The sequence below is a fragment of the Papaver somniferum genome, chromosome 6 (assembly GCF_003573695.1).
Source record: "Papaver somniferum cultivar HN1 chromosome 6, ASM357369v1, whole genome shotgun sequence".
Taxonomy (NCBI): domain Eukaryota; kingdom Viridiplantae; phylum Streptophyta; class Magnoliopsida; order Ranunculales; family Papaveraceae; genus Papaver; species Papaver somniferum.
Window position 1 is genome coordinate 136017297 of NC_039363.1, and position 17754 is coordinate 136035050.

The 17754-nt window shown below is 38.4% G+C and overlaps 2 protein-coding genes across 2 annotated transcripts; one reads left to right on the forward strand and one right to left on the reverse strand.

Annotated features, from left to right (window-relative positions):
• The first annotated feature begins 9370 nt into the window (after positions 1-9370).
• Positions 9371-15142, forward strand: LOC113289437. Its single transcript, XM_026538686.1, has 20 exons — positions 9371-9500; positions 9625-9693; positions 9898-10032; positions 10283-10401; positions 10495-10800; positions 10983-11070; positions 11179-11284; positions 11363-11476; positions 11647-11810; positions 11924-12044; positions 12287-12511; positions 12603-12793; positions 12922-13089; positions 13183-13288; positions 13467-13604; positions 13717-13878; positions 13965-14165; positions 14285-14479; positions 14568-14639; positions 14733-15142. Exons 1-20 carry the CDS (start codon positions 9436-9438, stop codon positions 14883-14885), a joined length of 2898 nt encoding a protein of 965 aa, XP_026394471.1. The 5' UTR covers positions 9371-9435; the 3' UTR covers positions 14886-15142.
• A 135-nt stretch (positions 15143-15277) lies between these two features.
• Positions 15278-17513, reverse strand: LOC113289436 (protein NRT1/ PTR FAMILY 5.10-like). Its single transcript, XM_026538685.1, has 3 exons — positions 17038-17513; positions 16316-16881; positions 15278-16186 (listed from the first exon to the last, which is right to left on the reverse strand). Exons 1-3 carry the CDS (start codon positions 17473-17475, stop codon positions 15346-15348), a joined length of 1845 nt encoding a protein of 614 aa, XP_026394470.1. The 5' UTR covers positions 17476-17513; the 3' UTR covers positions 15278-15345.
• Positions 17514-17754: the final 241 nt, after the last annotated feature.

A 17754-nucleotide genomic window follows, 5' to 3' on the forward strand; every position in this document is an offset into this window, starting at 1 on the left:
TTGGTTCTCTGTTTTTCCCTTATTCTTATCTACATTAACCTCATCAGTAACTTGGTAGTAAGTCCCATATTTGATATCTAAGAATCTTTGTCTTTTTCCTAGTTTAGATTGAACATCTTCTGACTCATTTACAGCTTGAATCCTTACAGGTAACCCCTCTTGATGGTGGATAAAGGAGTTAGATTTACCAGTTATCTTTGTAGTAGTTTTGGGTGTTATGGTAGTATTGGTACACACAACCATGTATTTTTCAATCTCCCTATGCCTCCAAAAGGGTAAGGTTTTGCATATACCCATTTCAAGAAATCAGTTGCTGATTCACAAGCTCCCTTACAATGTTTTATGATAAAACAGTCTTGACAGATTTTCTGAGGCTGTTTTTTATTGAAGAATCTCATTTTATGACTCCCACTGCAGCACTTACCGGTACACCTCTTCTTAACGAAGTTGTGAGATTTATTTTCACACAGACTTTAACAGGGACACCATTTATTACTGCCACCAGTTGTAATTGCATTTGGTGGTTCAATTGCTAACACTTCTCCCATTTTCTTCCTCATTTCTTCAACAGATTTCACATTTATATGTTCTGGCTGTAAATTTTTAAGTTGAATCTAGTAACCTTGTTGGTTCCAGTCTAGGTTTTGATGTATTATACCATGAAAGTAATCAAACAAGATACATAAATAACTATCAATATTTCAGGGACCTTCTTTTGTAACCTTGTCAACCACATCCTTGTTCTTGAGCTTGAAAATCATCACATTATTATCTACTTCAATAATTTTGTTCTTCTGGTGGAATGAAATTCCAGGTGAACTGAATATTCTTTCCAACAACACCGTATAACATATTTCCTTTGATTACAATCCTCGATATCTACTGAAATCCCATTCTCCTACTTTTGTTCCATCATCATCAACTTCATTTTGGTTGAAAATGATGGAATCCTCATCAACATTTAATCCCAAGGTTCCCATCCTAAACTTTGAGGACAGATCTGAGACTTCATTGTTGTAATTGATTTCAATATCTCCACTATTTTTTGTAGCGGCCATCTTCTGGTTGATTTTAAAGTATTGACATACTTGAAAAGTTTTCTGGGGCTTAGGGTTTTGATAAATACTGCTCGATTTAAGGTTACTGCAAATATGATTGGGAAAATATCCTAGGAGATATGGCATTGAGAGAAATATGGGATCGATCGAAATTGAAAAGGAAACAGTTTGACTTAGTAATGACCAAAGCAAAAGGAGGGATATGAAAATTCAGACTTGTCACGTATTTTGAGTTTTTTTGCACGTGCGGTTGGTAAAGTGGAATTATTCTTGATCGAATCGGAGAAAACCCAAGTTTTTTTCCCATGAAGATTCGGATAACAATGAGATTTTCAGAAGAAATCTTAGCTTCAAGAAGCATCAAGACAACAACAACAAACGCTATAATCAACACATGATACCAAACTAATGCCATTTTTGGACAAATTATCTGTAAATACAAGGGGAGAAATTGAAAAATTAGTTACGCATCATCAAAAATATGCTTAAAAGATTTTTCAAAACCATAAAATTGAATACTAGATATTTTGTAAAAACTAATAGATTGAGAAATAATAGAAAATGAGTAGAAATTAAAAGAATAGGGATCAAAAGATGAAAATGATTGATTCACTGATGCCTTTGGGGGGAGAGGTAAAGCAAAAATTTGAAAAAGGATTTGGTTTAGGCTATCGCCCGATTCATATAGAGGAGAGATGAGAGAAAAATTTCTGAAGGGGGGTCTCAACAACCTTAATATAAGTATCTATCATCGGGTTCCCAACAATGTTTTCTCGGTATATTGTGTTCAAACCATACATAATATTTTTCTCTTCAATATCTACCAGGTGGGATACAAATATCAATAATCTTGAGTATACAATTGCATATACCTTAATGGATAAGGTACCCTTCTTAAATGAAAGAAAATCTCTCTCCTTAGCATTTCAAATACTCTTAGGGAAATATTCTTTCCGCCGAATATGCGAAGAAAGGATATCCATATCATGGTGGTATAATCCAAACCCTGTGAAGCTGAAGTCCACCAAGTATGAGCATCTCCGATCAGATGAAAAATAGCTAATCTTTACTTAAATAATTCTGTGCAAAAAGGTCATGTGGATATAAAAAAATTGACCATCTCATCCTTTCATTCACTGGTGTTGATGGTGGTTTTTAGTTTTGGGTTAAAATCGTAAAACCTCGCATCTGATGTGACGTCACTCTGTAAGGAAGCGGAGCCATGAGTATCAACCTCTTCACTGTCATATTTATTGAGCCGTTCAATATGTTTACATGAAATTTATCCAGACTGGTGCATGTAGCAACAATCCCAGGTATTCTGTAAATTTTTGCACCTTGCCTACATTCAATTAATACAAGTTTCTTTGAATGCTTTATGTGCTATGTTCCCTGGCTGAACTCTTAATGTTGATATGGCATGACGATTTATGTTCATTCGCAACAGAGTAGCACGAATTTCCAAGTATCAAGGATAAGGTCTTTGCATAAGGTATTCAATCAGAAAGCATGCTGCTCTCTGGCAATGAACTTAAAAGAACTATGTGTCAACAGATAGAATTCAATCAATTATCCTGACTAAATTGTGAAAGTTAGGGTTTTACGCCTTGCGCAGTATATCAGACCTTGCTTGTCGAAATTAAGCCTAGGCAAACTAGGTAATTAATCCGCCATGGATTAGCAGATGTAAAATCTTGCCAAGATTCAGAAAACAAGGAGCCGCAGAATAAGATCAGCAACAAAGAGAGGCGTGGCCATGCCTTAGGACAACCGGCTCCATTTTCCATTTGCCACGCCCCATCCTAAATCGGCCCTGTTTCCCTCGACCAATCAGGTCGCCTTAAACTCGCCACACGCACATAAGTTGTGGCTGGGCCCATACTTTCCGGCTCTATTTCCCATCGACCAATCAGGTTGCTCTAAAGCCGCCACGCTCACACCGGAAGTGTAGCCATGCCCATGCTTGGCCGGCCCCTCTCCTTTCTACCGACCAATCAGGTCACTTTAAAATGTGCCATGAGCACTAGAGGTGTGGCCGCGCCTCATGTTTGGTCGGCCCCTTTTCTTGACCAAACAAGTCGCTCTAAACTCGCCACCATACATTAAAAGCCAAAAGCGATCTACCACAACAACATATTAATCGGCATGCCAACATGCTACTCTGTCGCAGTAACATGCCGATGTGCCATGAATGACACCATTACATGCTAATCCACTTTTTGTTCGTAGCCAAGGCCATAACGGACTCCAATTAGGATTTTATGATCGAAACAAGACTTTTGCTTCAGTAGCGTCAGCCGAAACGCTAATTTTTGGTCATAGTCCGCAACATGCCACCAGCCACTTTAGCCTTGGCCATGCTGCCAAGCCCTAACTTTGGCCACGACGCCAAATCCTAGCCTTGGCCATGCCGCCAAGCCCTAACTTTGGCCACGACGCCAAATCCTTGGCCATGACGCCAAGCTCTAACTTTGGCCACGACGCCAAATCCTATCCTTGGCCATGCCGCCAAGTCCAAACTTTGGCCACAACGCCAAACCCTAGCCTTGGCCATGCCGCAACGCTACAGGCGTGGCCATGCCACAACGCCACAGACGCTGCTATGCTACCATGCCGTAGGCGCATGCCACTACGCCGCGGTTATGCCATTATGCCACTAACAGGTGCCAACAAAATGTGGCCATAATCAACGACCACTCTCTCCTGAATTACAATCTCAGCCATCCAAGTTTGTCACCAAACCAACAGACTTGTGGCAACTTTTAGGCGACCCGCCACCTAAATCTAGTGGCCATGGCTATGCCAGGCTCCACTTGCACCACCGTGCCACTGACATGCACGAACCATGCCATCCATGAAGCAATGCCGCTGGCATGCACCAAAGGTTCCATTGCGCCATTACCAGGCGCCAACAAAAGGTAGACATAATCGACGACTACCCTTCATCATGAGATGCAATCTCATCCATCCAAGTTTTCCACCGAACCGACAGACTTGTGGCAACTTTTAGGCGACCCCCCACCTAAATATAGTGGCCATGGCTACGTCAGGCTCCACTTGTACCACCATGCCACTGAAATGCACGAGCCATGCCAGCCATGCTTCAATGCCGCTGGCATGCACCAAAGGCGCCATTACCAGGAGCCAACAGAAGTTAGCCATAATCGACGGCTACCCTTCATCATGAGATGCAATCTCAGCCATCAAAGTTCGCCACCGAGCCGACAGGCTTGTGGGAAGTTTCAGGCGACCAGCCAAGACAAGCCTAATAGCATCGCATGCTATTTTCCTGCGGCAAGCCTCTTGATTTTAACTTGCCACACATAGAAAAGTGCTACATATTTTCCACGAAAACACTCGAGACATCAAACATGTCACAAACTGGGGGATACTCATCAGGGTATTGGTCTGGCGGTTTACACCGTGTGGCGTGCAATACGCCCGTTACAAGAAAGTGTCAATAAGAAGGGCGGTTAGTAGTGGTAAGAAGTAATGGTGTAAACGTTTCCTTCATCATGAAAGCATAAATTCTGACGTTACACGTTACCGCACTCTTCCACTACTCAATCGTTTCCACTTCCTACGAGACCGGGGTACGTTTTACTATGACTTGTATAAATAGGTTTCACCTATTTCCACCAAACAACAAGTTTTGGTTAGGAGAGCAACACGGTATCTAGAAATCACCTGATAGATTTTCATTCAGGTAGCCAGTTCTACTTTTTGATACAAGTCACAAACAACCACACTTTCATAATCAACGATTCTGGTCTCTACACTTTCTTCGCTTCCCTCCCTAAGACCAACCCTTCTCCTTCACTTTGTGACCGAAGCAAGCCTGGAACAACCATTTCTTGGTTTAGGCCAGATTTGTACAGATTGATCTCTCGAATCAAAAGTACTCTCGTGCAGTACATTGTTTAGGGTCTAGACTCGTTTCTCATCCACACACACGAAATTACCAAAAAAAACAGAAATCGTTTTCACCCTCAAACAACGGGCTACCATTAAGGTCATCAGACTTTCAAGAAAACTCCTTCGGGCTCAGCTTATTAAATTGAAATTGAACTTCTCTATGACTATACCTATCTTCCTCACTTTTAGTGGTAGGTCTCTGGTTTGGTTTCCTCCTTTGATTGTTGACTTTTACAACATGTTGGTTCATAACAATGGCAATTGCTTGAGCTATTAATTGAGTCAACAATGTCATACTTAGATTCAAAGTTTGATTTCCCAACCGTGCTCATCTCTATTAATAGGACCACCAATTCTGATACTTCCTCGAGTTATAGTACCGTTACATTTTCCAGTATGGCAATACCAACCCTTGACATTCTTAAATAAATCAACACTAATATTAGAGGAAAAGTGCAAATACTTATAGTATTATTAGATATATTGGTATTCATATAACATTATCCATACCATGGATATACATAACGAGACGTCTTAACCTCATTCTCCCCAGTTCTTGAAGTTACTTTAACCTAAGCTCTAATTCTGATAGGCATATATTTCTGGATAAACCTGATTCCAACTAATATGGTCATATCCCTAGATTTTCTGTTGGTTCAATATCTTGTCGAAGAAAAACAACAAGATAATTCATATGTGATCATCGGACGAGATTACGTGGAAAATAGGGGTGTCACATGTTGCATCTAAACATTCTTTTTTTTGGTCAACCAATAAATTTTGATTTATTTATATTAAAATCGTGATCACATGATCACTTACAAATATAACAAAAACATCAAAATACAAAGTAATCAAAATCATAATAAAATAAAGATATCAATTACAATTAAATCACGAAAAAAAGGCGGCAAACCGCAACCACCTTGCGAGTGAAGATTCATTTTGTTGGGATAACAGGGAGTCATTTAACGGTGGGCTAAGTTTGTTATGATTATTTCTTTTTTCCTTTTGGTGTTTTGTTTTTGATATTAAAATGACAACCAAACAAACGGCTTTTGAGCGTATGACAATAATTTCAAAGTAATCTGCACATGCAATGGTGGGAACATCGGTATGACACGTAAATATAATCACTAGAAGATGTAGATACATGCCTATGAGAAAAGTGAGCAACTTTTGTGTCAAGGGAATCAAATTTCATGTGCCTACGGATCGGATAATTATCTACCATGACATAGGATAAAAGCAAATGTCGGTACAATCTGTAAATCAAATGATGCAATTTGTATCTCAACACACAAGTAGCAAGACAAATAGCCGCATAGCAAATAGCCATTTCTTGGTCTACATTTCTTTTGTCCAACAAACATTTTCCATTTATCTAATTCGGAAAATTGGTCATTTATCTAAATATTTTTAAAACATGGTTCAAATGGACGAGTAAAAATTATGATGGGTGAAATGGACACCAAATAAACAACAAGGATGAAACTGGATTCATCCTGACTTAAACCTAAAAAATAGCAAGGATGAAACTGGATGCATCCTGATGTAAATTAAAAATAAGAAAAAATATTTAAAAATGGGTAGGATGAAACTGTTTACATCCTGGCTATTTTTACATTTTTATCTATTTAAACAGTATCAAAATCTAAATGTCCTTTTCATCCAAGAATTATTGATTTTGATCTTTTTAATCAATTTTGTGTATCTAATTCACGTCCACAAGTCATCTCAATCAATTACCCAATATGAGAGAATTTATACAATGCATAGAGTATACACTTTGGAACTACTTAGCTAGCTAAGGTCTCGAGGACTTTAATGAATCAACATTCACAATACTTCTTCTGTTATCATCAAGACAAACACAATATACGATTATTTAAGAGATAATCCAATCTAGATTAGAATATCAAGACCGCCAGAACACAACCTAAAACCTCCAATAGAATCAACCATCTTCATTTTAGAAAAAGTGATACCACTTTTCCTTTTCCTAAAATGGAGGAAGTAAAAAAGAAGTTGTAGTGTAAATAGTCTTAATGGTGATAGACGCGAACAACCTAGACAAATAGACTCAATAGCTTTATAGGTCTAAACCGTCACAAAGAATCCGTGTCCGTGTACCCGTATCCGCGTCCTCGTAGTTGCATTGTGCGTTTGTAGTGTAGTGCTTCCTAGGTGTCAACGGCGATTAGCAATTCCTAAATTATTAGGTGCAAAACGATTTATGAACATACATACGTTCATTTAGAGCTGTCAATTTATAACCCGGCTTGCGGGTCGACCCTAACCCGGCTTGTTTCAACCCGGCCCGGCTTGGCTTGTTGTCTAAACGGGCCGGGTTAGGGTTGGCATATACAACCCTACTAGAAAACAAGCCGGGCTAGGGCCAATCCGCGGGTTACCCGTCAACCCGTCAAAATTAATAAATATATCCCTCAATCCCACCAACTCTTTAAAATCCATGATTTGCAAACATATATTAGAATTAGTTAATTTTAAATCAATAAATAAAGCTAATTTTGGATCTACCCAAACAAATATAACAATTTTTAGATTTTAAATAATCAATCAATAAATTAAATTACAACTTAGATTCATCAATCACATATTTATTCGGGATGTCCTAAATTGATAAAAGGACTAGCATAATTTAAACTGTGAGTTAGTCTTACTCACATTAATTTAAACTTATAAAATGATAAAAAAAAGAAGTAAAATGCTTAGTTGATGTAAGGGTTCTCTGCCTAAGAAAACTAAAGCGCCGTAACCGGCTATATCGTTAATTAAGTGGCAATAAAAACGTCCACTTTACAACTCAGTGGTGGGGCTTCTAGTTAAACACCAAATTGACCTAGGTTCGACCTTTACTAAATGAATAATCCTAAACAATCCTAAATTTTAAATTTAATTTTTAAATTGATAACATTAACAAGCCAACCCGCCAACCCGTCAGGGTTGACCCGTCTAGGGCTAGGGTTGGGGTTTTGAGCTTGTTCGTGAATAGTACTAGGGCTAGGGTTGACCCTAACCCTAGTACGGGTTGGCAAGCTAGGGCCGGGTTGACCCTAGCTTGCCCGTTTGACAGCTCTACGTTCATTGTCATTCACTTCATTAAACCGTTACAAAACCTCCCCCACTATTTTCTCACTTGCCACCAGCCCACCATCAAGTATCCCGTTACACATCACCTTAACGTGTCCTTTCTTTTCGGACCTCATTTTAATTTTGTTAACTTCTTCTGTCCTTCAGTTGTAATTAATAAAAAAAAAGATTTGAATATCATAAAATCACACTTAAAAGAGGGAAAAAATGGAAAGAATTCCAAGAATTTCCAGAGGTAATAAAGACAAGGTTTTTTTCTTCTTTTTGGGGTAACGTGAAGACGATGATTCTCTGAACCCAACTTATTTACAGTATATTATTTCTCTCTGACTTAAGTACTACTCCTTCAATTTCATTTCCTTGCAAATTTCCGAGGGTTTTCTTTTTGTTCTTTATATGATTCTCGGAAGAAGAAGAGAAGATGTTTACAGAAGGACTTGACAAGAATTCTGTCAATTGGATCAAACAGGTGAGAAATTGACAAAACCCCCTTTTTTTTTTCTTCTCGTAATCAAAAGATTACATTTTTATTTTGTTTTAGTTTCTTGATTTTTTTTTAAATTTTTTTTTCTTAAGAAAATTTTCTGACTCTGTTCTTGGACAGAGAGGAAGTCCAGTTATGGCAAACCAGAGAATCCAAATCAATGGTAGCAGAAGATTTGAATTGCCATCTACTTCAAAGTTTAGTAGTGGGCATTTTCCATCTGGTATAATTCCACTTTCTAGCAGTGGTGTTAGAGATTCTGGGTCTGACATGGATACGGACTCTGACACGGATAATTGTACGACTAGCGGCAGTGTGTACCATGATTTTAAAGAAACAGTTAAAAATAATCAGAAAAGGAAAAATGGTGGGTCTTATTGGAAGAATGGAGGTACAGAGGAGGAGGAACAATGGTCTGATTCTATTTTAAGCTCTGAATTTGGTTCTACACAAGTGGGTAGTAACAATGTGGATTTGCCTTCAAGAGGGGGAATTTATTCAGAGAGTTGCTACTCTTCTTCTTCTCCAGTTCATTCAAGGCCTAAGTTCGAGAAATTCACCGAAAAGGTTACATTTTTCTTCTCATTTTGGTTCGATTGATCTAGTTAGTGACTTTGTGCGTTTAGTGGTCTAGATTTTCTTTGGTAAGATGCTTAGTTTGTTAGTGTCTGTAACCAGGACTTCCATGTAAAAGGCATACCCAATAAGATTTACGCCGATCGAGTTCCTAGTGCACCTCCAATTTCTGATCCTTGTCGTGAAGTCGATGAGGGAGTATTTCAAAATGATTGGTCTAGGACTCGGTTTACTGCAGATTCAGACTGCTTCTCCATTAAAAAGTTGCAATCTACGTCCACTGATATTATGTCTGGAATGGCCTCTCCCTCTCGGGTTACAGATGGAAGCCAGTGTTGTGATCCGCTTGAAAGGTTTAGTATTTCTAGTCTTGTTTATTACAAAAAAATTGTTTGTGAATGAAAATCTGGGAAGAATGCACATCACATACACTTACAAATGGTTTTTGTGTGAATTTGGGAAATGGTAATCTCACAGGACTAGTACTGAGGTGGAAGCTGCTTCATCTAGGGGTTTGCCAGCCCGCCTTCCCACATTCCATGCAAGGTAAATAATGACCAGATATCTTCACGGATTTCGTTACAGTTGATGATGAATATTGAATATTTTATAGCTGCTATTCATTCCCAGTCTCTTGTCTAACCTCATCTAACTGGTACTAGTCTAAGGTGCACATTGATATATTTTAGTTTCATCATTGTCACTATCATATTATCAGCTATTCTTATGTTCCTGATGAACTTTAGACAGTGCTCTAGGACCATGGTATGCAGTGATTTCATATGATGCATGTGTTCGGCTCTGCCTTCGTGCCTGGGCTATGGGTTGCACAGAAGCTCCTGTCTTTTTAGACAATGAATGTACACTTTTGCGTAGAGCATTCGGGTAAGTTCGGTCTATTTTGTGCTCTTGAGTTACTGAAGCTGTCATTATACTCTACAGGAATTTTGGCCTTTTTCGTTGGTGCAAATTTGTTTGCTCTGATTTTTTGATGTATACCTTTTTTAGTTCACTAGGTTTTACTGTTCCAGTTATCCTCTGCTTGCTTATTTATATGCTTGTGGATGCAATTGCAAGCTCTAAACCAGAGGTGACAGGTGTGACTAATGTTACTCCTTTTATTTCTTGATTATAGCTTGCAACATGTGTTGTTACAACCAGAAGAAGAATTATTGGCTATACGGTCATCCACTCCTAGCATTAAGGGGTCAGCCTCTAAGCCTAAGAAAACCATTGGCAGGGTTAAGGTGCAAGGTACTGTTTTTCTTTTCTTCGCACATTGTATCTCATTGTACCAATGTTTCTGTGGAATCATAAGTTTTTCCTAAATTGTTGTTTGTTTCGCAGTTCGGAAAGTGAAAATGGATTTGGATTCACCCAACGGATGTAGTTTTTCATCCCTTCGTCCCACAAAGATAAAAGTGGAAGCCCTTAGACGTCGCTTGTCCAATCTACGGTCAACATTTTCTTCTGGATGGCAAGCAATTCGGAGGGTTCATGTACAACCTCAAGTACCTGCTAGTGGCTCTTTCTCAAGATATAGTTTAGCATATTTGCACGCTAGTGGTCAGTACATAAAACAAGTATCTGGACTTCTTAAAATTGGTGCGACAACTTTGCGCAGTAGGTCTGAACCATATGAAGTAGTGCAAGGTATTCTTGTGTTTCAAGCTGAAACATTAATCATAAATTATCTTAAACTCATAAAGGACCAAGTAGTGGATGGGTTACATATATATAATGGACTGACAATAATCTTTATACAACTTCTTATATTCTAGCTCTAGCTTGGTATATAATGTTTAACTATAAGTGATTTTGGTAATTGTTGACAGAGACATACACCTGCATTTTGAGATTGAAAAGTTCAAATGATGACGAGACAGTTCGTATGCAACCAGGATCTGGTGAAACACATTTATTGTACGTATCAATTTGCTCTTTTTGTATTGCCTATTCTCCAGTAATATCCAAGCTAGTAGTAAAAGTTATTTGATTTACAATTTATTTCCCTCTTTTCTGGAAATACAGTTTTCCAGATAGTGCAGGAGATGATCTTTTTCTTGAAGTCCAGGATTCCAAGGGAAAATACTGCGGCCGTGTCGTTGCTCAGATGGCTACTTTTATGGAGGAGCTGGTAATATTCCTAGTGAGATTTTTTAAATGTTGAGAGTAAATTATTGAACTCAAGGCTAACATGTCAGTTATACTTCAGGGTGACAAGGTTCGCTGGTTGCCTTTTTACCGTGAACCCGAGCATGAGCTTGTTGGCAGAATACAACTGTGCATAAACTATTCTACCAGTATAGATGAAAATGTTCATCTTAAGGTACAAAATTCTCCATCCTCTACTTAAAAAATCCTGTTAAACATCTGCCAAGCCGTGCTCATCTTTTATGCTAATTGAATCTTGCATAGCAAAGACTTATGGTGAAACATATTGGAAAATTTTATCTTTATCTAATGGTTAATATGTTAATCCTTTGGCACTGTTCCTAGTGTGGCTCAGTTGCGGAAACTGTAGCCTATGACTTCGTTTTAGAAGTTGCGATGAAAGCTCAGCATTTTCAGCAAAGAAATCTGGTCTTGCATGGGGAATGGAAGTGGTTACTTACTGAATTTGCATCTTATTATGGGGCTTCAGATGCATATGTTAAGCTAAGGTATTGAAGTTTATTTTTACTATCGTCCTTTCCTCATCTGCGATCTATATGAAAGGTTTTCTACTTCACGATTTTGTTTACTAACTTGCTTTTAAATTATAATTTCATGATAGATACCTTTCGTACGTTATGGATGTGGCTAAGCCTACGGCTGATTGCCTCATCTTAGTATATGATTTATTATTTCCAGTAAAAATGAAGGGCAGTGCTAAAAGCACTTTCAGTCATCAAGAGGTAAATACTCTATATATTCATTTTTATTTTTTTTTATTTTTTTTTTTGCTTTTTTGTGAATTAGTCTGGTACTAGTTTTCTATTCTCATGTTTCTAGTGAATATAATTTTATTTTTATCTTGTGGACTACCCCGCAGATTGGTCGTTTTTTATTCTATGGTACCACCCTTTAGACACTAGTCGTCAATATATTGTTTTAACTCGTACATCATGATACTTATCTCGAGTGACTAAATGACCAGAATCGCATCTTAGGAGAAATTGAGGATCAACTTGGACAGATTCTTTCTCTTGCTTTCGAGAATTACAAGGCATTAGATGAGGCGTCATTATCAGGAATGCTGGATGTTTTTCGGCCTGCTACTGGATCTCCAGCTCCCGCTTTAGCACCTGCTGTAAAGCTTTACAGTCTCCTTCATGATATAGTATCGCCTGATGCACAGTCAAAGCTATGCAGCTATTTCCAGGTGAAGAGTGGAATATTTATTTTAAAACTCATACCATGTTGTTCCATCCTTCAGTTTCTTCCTGCTGACTAAGACCTTAAGTCTCTCGTAGGTTGCAGCTAAAAAGAGATCAAGAAGGCATTTGGCTGAGACGGATGAGTTCATAACCAGCAATGGTGAAGGAACATTAATGGATGTTGTTACTTTTTCTTCTGCTTATCAGAAGATGAAATCTCTGTGTTTGAATATCAGAAATGAAATTTTTACTGATATAGAAATCCACAATCAGCATCTTCTTCCCAGGTAAAGATATACGGGGCATTAGCATTTTTCTTCTTCTCGCACCATCTTGTGGAGTCTTGGTTTAGTACATTTCACATTTTATATTTCAAACTTATTATTGACAGAAAACATGGTATCATGTTTTGCAGCTTTATAGACCTTCCAAATATTTCCTCATCCATATATAGTGTGGAGCTTTGCACTAGATTGCGTGCATTCCTTGCTGCGTGTCCCCCTGAAAGTCCCTCATCTTCTGTAACAGAGCTTGTTATTGCAACTGCTGATTTGCAGAAGGATCTCATTAGCTGGAATATTAAGTAGGTCGATTTATTATTTGTATTTTACTTGCTTAGAATTTTGGTTAATAATCCTTAGCAAACCTAGCTTATCTTTCTTTCAACATTTCCCAGTCAAGTCAAAGGAGGTGTTGATGCGAAAGAGTTGTTCCACTCGTACATCATGTCGTGGATCCAAGATAAACGTCTGTCCCTGCTTGAATCCTGCAAATTAGACAAGGTATGAACTTATTTTGGGTTTAGTTCGTAAGATATATATTAGACAAGACCTGGTGCCTCATATAAATCATATATTTGTGGGATCAAAACCTTGGAGCGCTGCTTCCTGAATATGAGCATTTTTTGTTTATCGAATTACTTTCTATGCATGTGAAATTTGAAATCCTATGGATATGCAGGTAAAATGGTCAGGGGTCAGAACACAGCATTCTACAACTCCATTTGTGGATGATATGTATGACCGTCTCAAAGAGACCTTAAATGAGTACGAAATCATCCTTTGTCGCTGGCCAGAGTACACTTCTGTCCTAGAGAATGTAAGAGATGCCTTATTAAATTTTAATTTGTTATCCTGTTTTGATAAAAATTTGTTAGGTATATGTATCTTACGGTTTTAATTTAATAATCTGTGTTGTACATCTGTTAAAGGCCATTGCGGATGCTGAAAAAGCCCTGATGGAAGCTTTGGACAAGCAGTATGCAGATGTTTTATCACCATTGAGAGAGAACATGACGCATAAGAATTTCGGCCTTAAATATGTTCAGAAGCTTGCCTACCGATCTGCATGCGTCTACGAAGTTCCTGGAGAAGTAACCTTTTTTCCTTCTTAGGTTATTACGTTCTTTTTTATGAATTTTGGAATTCCAGCCTTGACATACTTCCATTGCTTTTTCAGCTGGGAGTTTTTATGAATTCTTTAAAGAGAATGCTAGATATGCTGTGCCCCAGAATTGAAACTCAGCTGAAATCATGGAGTTCTTGTATTCCTAGTGGGGGTAGTACAGTTCCCGGGGAGCGTCTAAGTGAAATAATGGTAATGCTAAGATCTAAGTTCAGGAGCTACCTGCAAGCCATTGTTGAGAAGCTCGGAGAGAATGTGAGTCCACTGTACTGTATTTTGAATAAACATTCACGTGCTCGATACAATTAGCTTTCTTATATGCTAAATATTGTGGTTCTAAGCTTGACAATTGTTTTTTCGGATGGTACCAACAGACGAAGGTGCAGAATGTAACAAAGCTAAAGAAGATCCTCCAGGAATTCAAGGAGACGGTGATAGAATCAGATGTTCGAAGTAGAATCCAGCCCCTGAAGGACCAGCTCACTAAGAACATAGATCATCTTCATAGTGTCTTTGAAACTCATTTATTTGTAGACATCTGCCGAGGATATTGGGATCGGATGGGACAAGTTAGTTAACTCTTGGTTTTTTCCTAGTTTATGTTGCAGTTTTCATTGTCATTGTACCGCTAAATTGGGTTTTGCTATTTTCTGGAAGGATGTCTTAAGTTTCTTAGATAACAGAAAAGAGAACAGAGCCTGTTATAAAGGCGCACGAATTGCAGTTTCGGTGAGTGGCACTCTTGTTTGTGATTTTGGTCATTAGTCTGAAGTCCCAAGTCCATTTTCCATGTTCTTTCTGGTGTTGGTTTGGTATTTGCAGATACTGGATGACATCTTTGCATCTCAGATGCAACAGTTGCTTGGAAATGCTCTTCAAGAGAAAGACTTGGCGCCGCCCAGATCGATCATGGAAGTGCGCTCAGTGCTATGCAAGGATACAGTGAATCACAAGGGCAACAATTACTACTACTAGTTATGATATGGGTTTGTATGTACATATACAAGACTGAATTACACGAAATCCACTTCGAGCAGCATGAAATTAAGAAATGAGATCACTAAGAAAGATTGTACAGCTACAAGATCAATTTTTAACGCGTCTCCTTATTGATGGCAGGCAAATAAGAGCGGAAGCTTGTGCACAATCGATTTTGTATAGGATAGAGTTTAGTCAAGTTCACAAGTTTGCCTCTTCTGGTATTTATATATTGTTCCAAGATGATGCAAACTTTCTTCTTATATTTTGACACGCAAATGCGTACGAGAGACACTTTCGTTCCTCGTATCACTGATATATATTCTATCCCCAGTTTTGCAACAGTTTACTGTTATTTATACCTTTGTGACCAGAGAGATAATACACACTTGGACATAATAAATATGCTACTGTACATTGACCAACTGTACAAGGAGTTACAGTATTATTTCGTTTCTCAATCTAGTGGTTCTATAAGATGTCCCTGCATCTGAAGCTCACCTTTTACAGTCTTATAGATATAAGATTTTGAAATATATATGAAGACAACCAGCTCGAATGTACTAAATCCGGCAAGAAGCCAGTAAAAGTAATCCACATGTGCCCTGTTAAGGTTGTCAGAGAACCAGTTATAATGCCCACTCCTGCTAGTTAAATTATGAATGATGGAAATGAGGAACCCGCTTAGCAAGTGGCCTGTGCCTATGATGCTTGAGAAGATGCAGAGACCCACGGTCCGTAACTCATTCGGCACTTGATCATAAAAAAACTCTTGTAAACCAACAATAATGAATACATCAGCAATACCAAACAAGACGTATTGAGGAGCCAACCACCAGATACTCATAGGAACTGTTACTTGAGGCATGTCAATCAATCCGGACTGCAGAGCAATCTGAAGCCTTCTCCTCTCAACTGTAGCTGCAACTAGCATGGTTGTTGTATGTAGGAAAATACCACAACCAATTCTTTGAAGCATTGTTATACCATTATGTTTGCGTGTAATAGTTCTAGCCAGAGGAACAAACACGCGGTCGTAAATTGCAACAAAAATTACAATAGAGACACTCTCGAAGATTTGAATCGACGCAGATGGTATCTGAAAGCCTGCTCCTATTTTTCTGTCCATTGTTTTTCCTTGTTTAACGCCAAAAGTCGAAGACTGGGCATTAACAATTGCATATATTAAACATGTAATCCATATTGGTACTAATCTTACTACAGCCTTTGCCTCTTCAACCTGACTAACAGTGCATGAGCTGCTATTGGAACTGTCAATCAACGCTTTGTCCAAAAATCTATACAATGATGCGATTAGAAAAGTTAACAAGACTAATCAGTATAAAGAATAAAGCCATCAACATATGTATGTAAAGCAGCCTCGGTTCATGTGCATAACAGATTTCTGGAACGATTCCTTCACTTACTTGAAGTCGTTAGCTCCAAGATGATTACTGCGGGGAATCATAACTGTCTCCTCCTGAATAGTATCGGAGGATGAGAAGGATTTTCTCCAATTTTTGGCAGCTGCAACGAATACCCTGGTTATCCTGATTAATGGATTCTGCTTCTCCTCGTTCACACTATAGCGATAAGATTTTGTTCGGAGCAGGAAAACAACTATTGCTGCTGCCATTACAAAGCACGGAATGCCAAATCCCAGACTCCATCCCATATTATCTTGTATGTAGTTCAAGGTCAAGTGAGAAATGCTACTACCAAAACATAATCCGAAGAACCACCAATTGAAGAATGAGCTCTTGGATTTACATTCTTTAGGGTCTCGTCCCTCAAACTGATCAGCCCCAAAAGCTTGTGCACATGACTTGCATCCAGCTCTTGCAATTGCCATTAGATACAATGAGAAAAAGAAGAAGATGACTTTGAAAGAAGACGGAGAACTGGAAGAGATAACGTTCGGGTCGTTGTTGTAATTCAGAAAAGTTATATGATCAAAAGGAAGCATAACCGATAGAGTTAACAATCCAAGTCCCTGTCATTTCAAAGTATTCTCTATAGTTAGTATGTGACATAATACAAATTACACACACAGATAATAAATCTTATTCAAATTGTTCAATTTTGTTTACTTCACCAAATTGCTATTACTGTTCTACCATAACAAAAGAAAAAAAAGATTGAGAATTACCAATATGTAAATGGCAGAAGAGAATAAGATGGTCCGAAATCGACCGAGATAAGTGTCTGCAACAAAGGCGCCGAGAAGAGGTAGCATCGCCATAACTCCACTCCAAACATTTATGTTTTCGGCAGCTGTTACCGTGGATTGGCCTAACGGACCGGTGAGATAAGATATGAGGTTCGAAGAGATTCCCCAGTAAGTGAAGCTATCTGCAACATCGATTACAATTATAAAATAAGCAGATTTCCATCCTCCATATTTTGATCTGTCCAACACTCTTTCTCCTTTGTAATCAACCACCCCATCAACGGCATCACTAATACCAATGTCTCCGTTTCCTCCATCACTACTACTTCTGCTGGAACTACAACTGGTTGTCATTAGCAGAGGTTCTTCATAATCATGTCCACCATTCCCATCAACGGAACATGATGAAACGGCCATTAGCCTTTATGAATCTTGATTTATGGTGAGAGAAACAATCAACTGTGTACAGTGTATAGAAAATGATTTGTTTTTCTTTATATGGCATTATTGGACGGTAAGTAGTTGGTGTCGGTCAACTTGGTGGACAGGATTTTTTTTTGAGTTGTTTTTCATTTAAAAAAACGGAATGATTTCAACTTTCCACCTGATTTCCTGTATTGTTTTCCTTTGTATTTTTCGCTTCTTATAAAGAGCAATGGTGAAATCCAAGTTACCCGACGTTCCCAGAAAATGCGA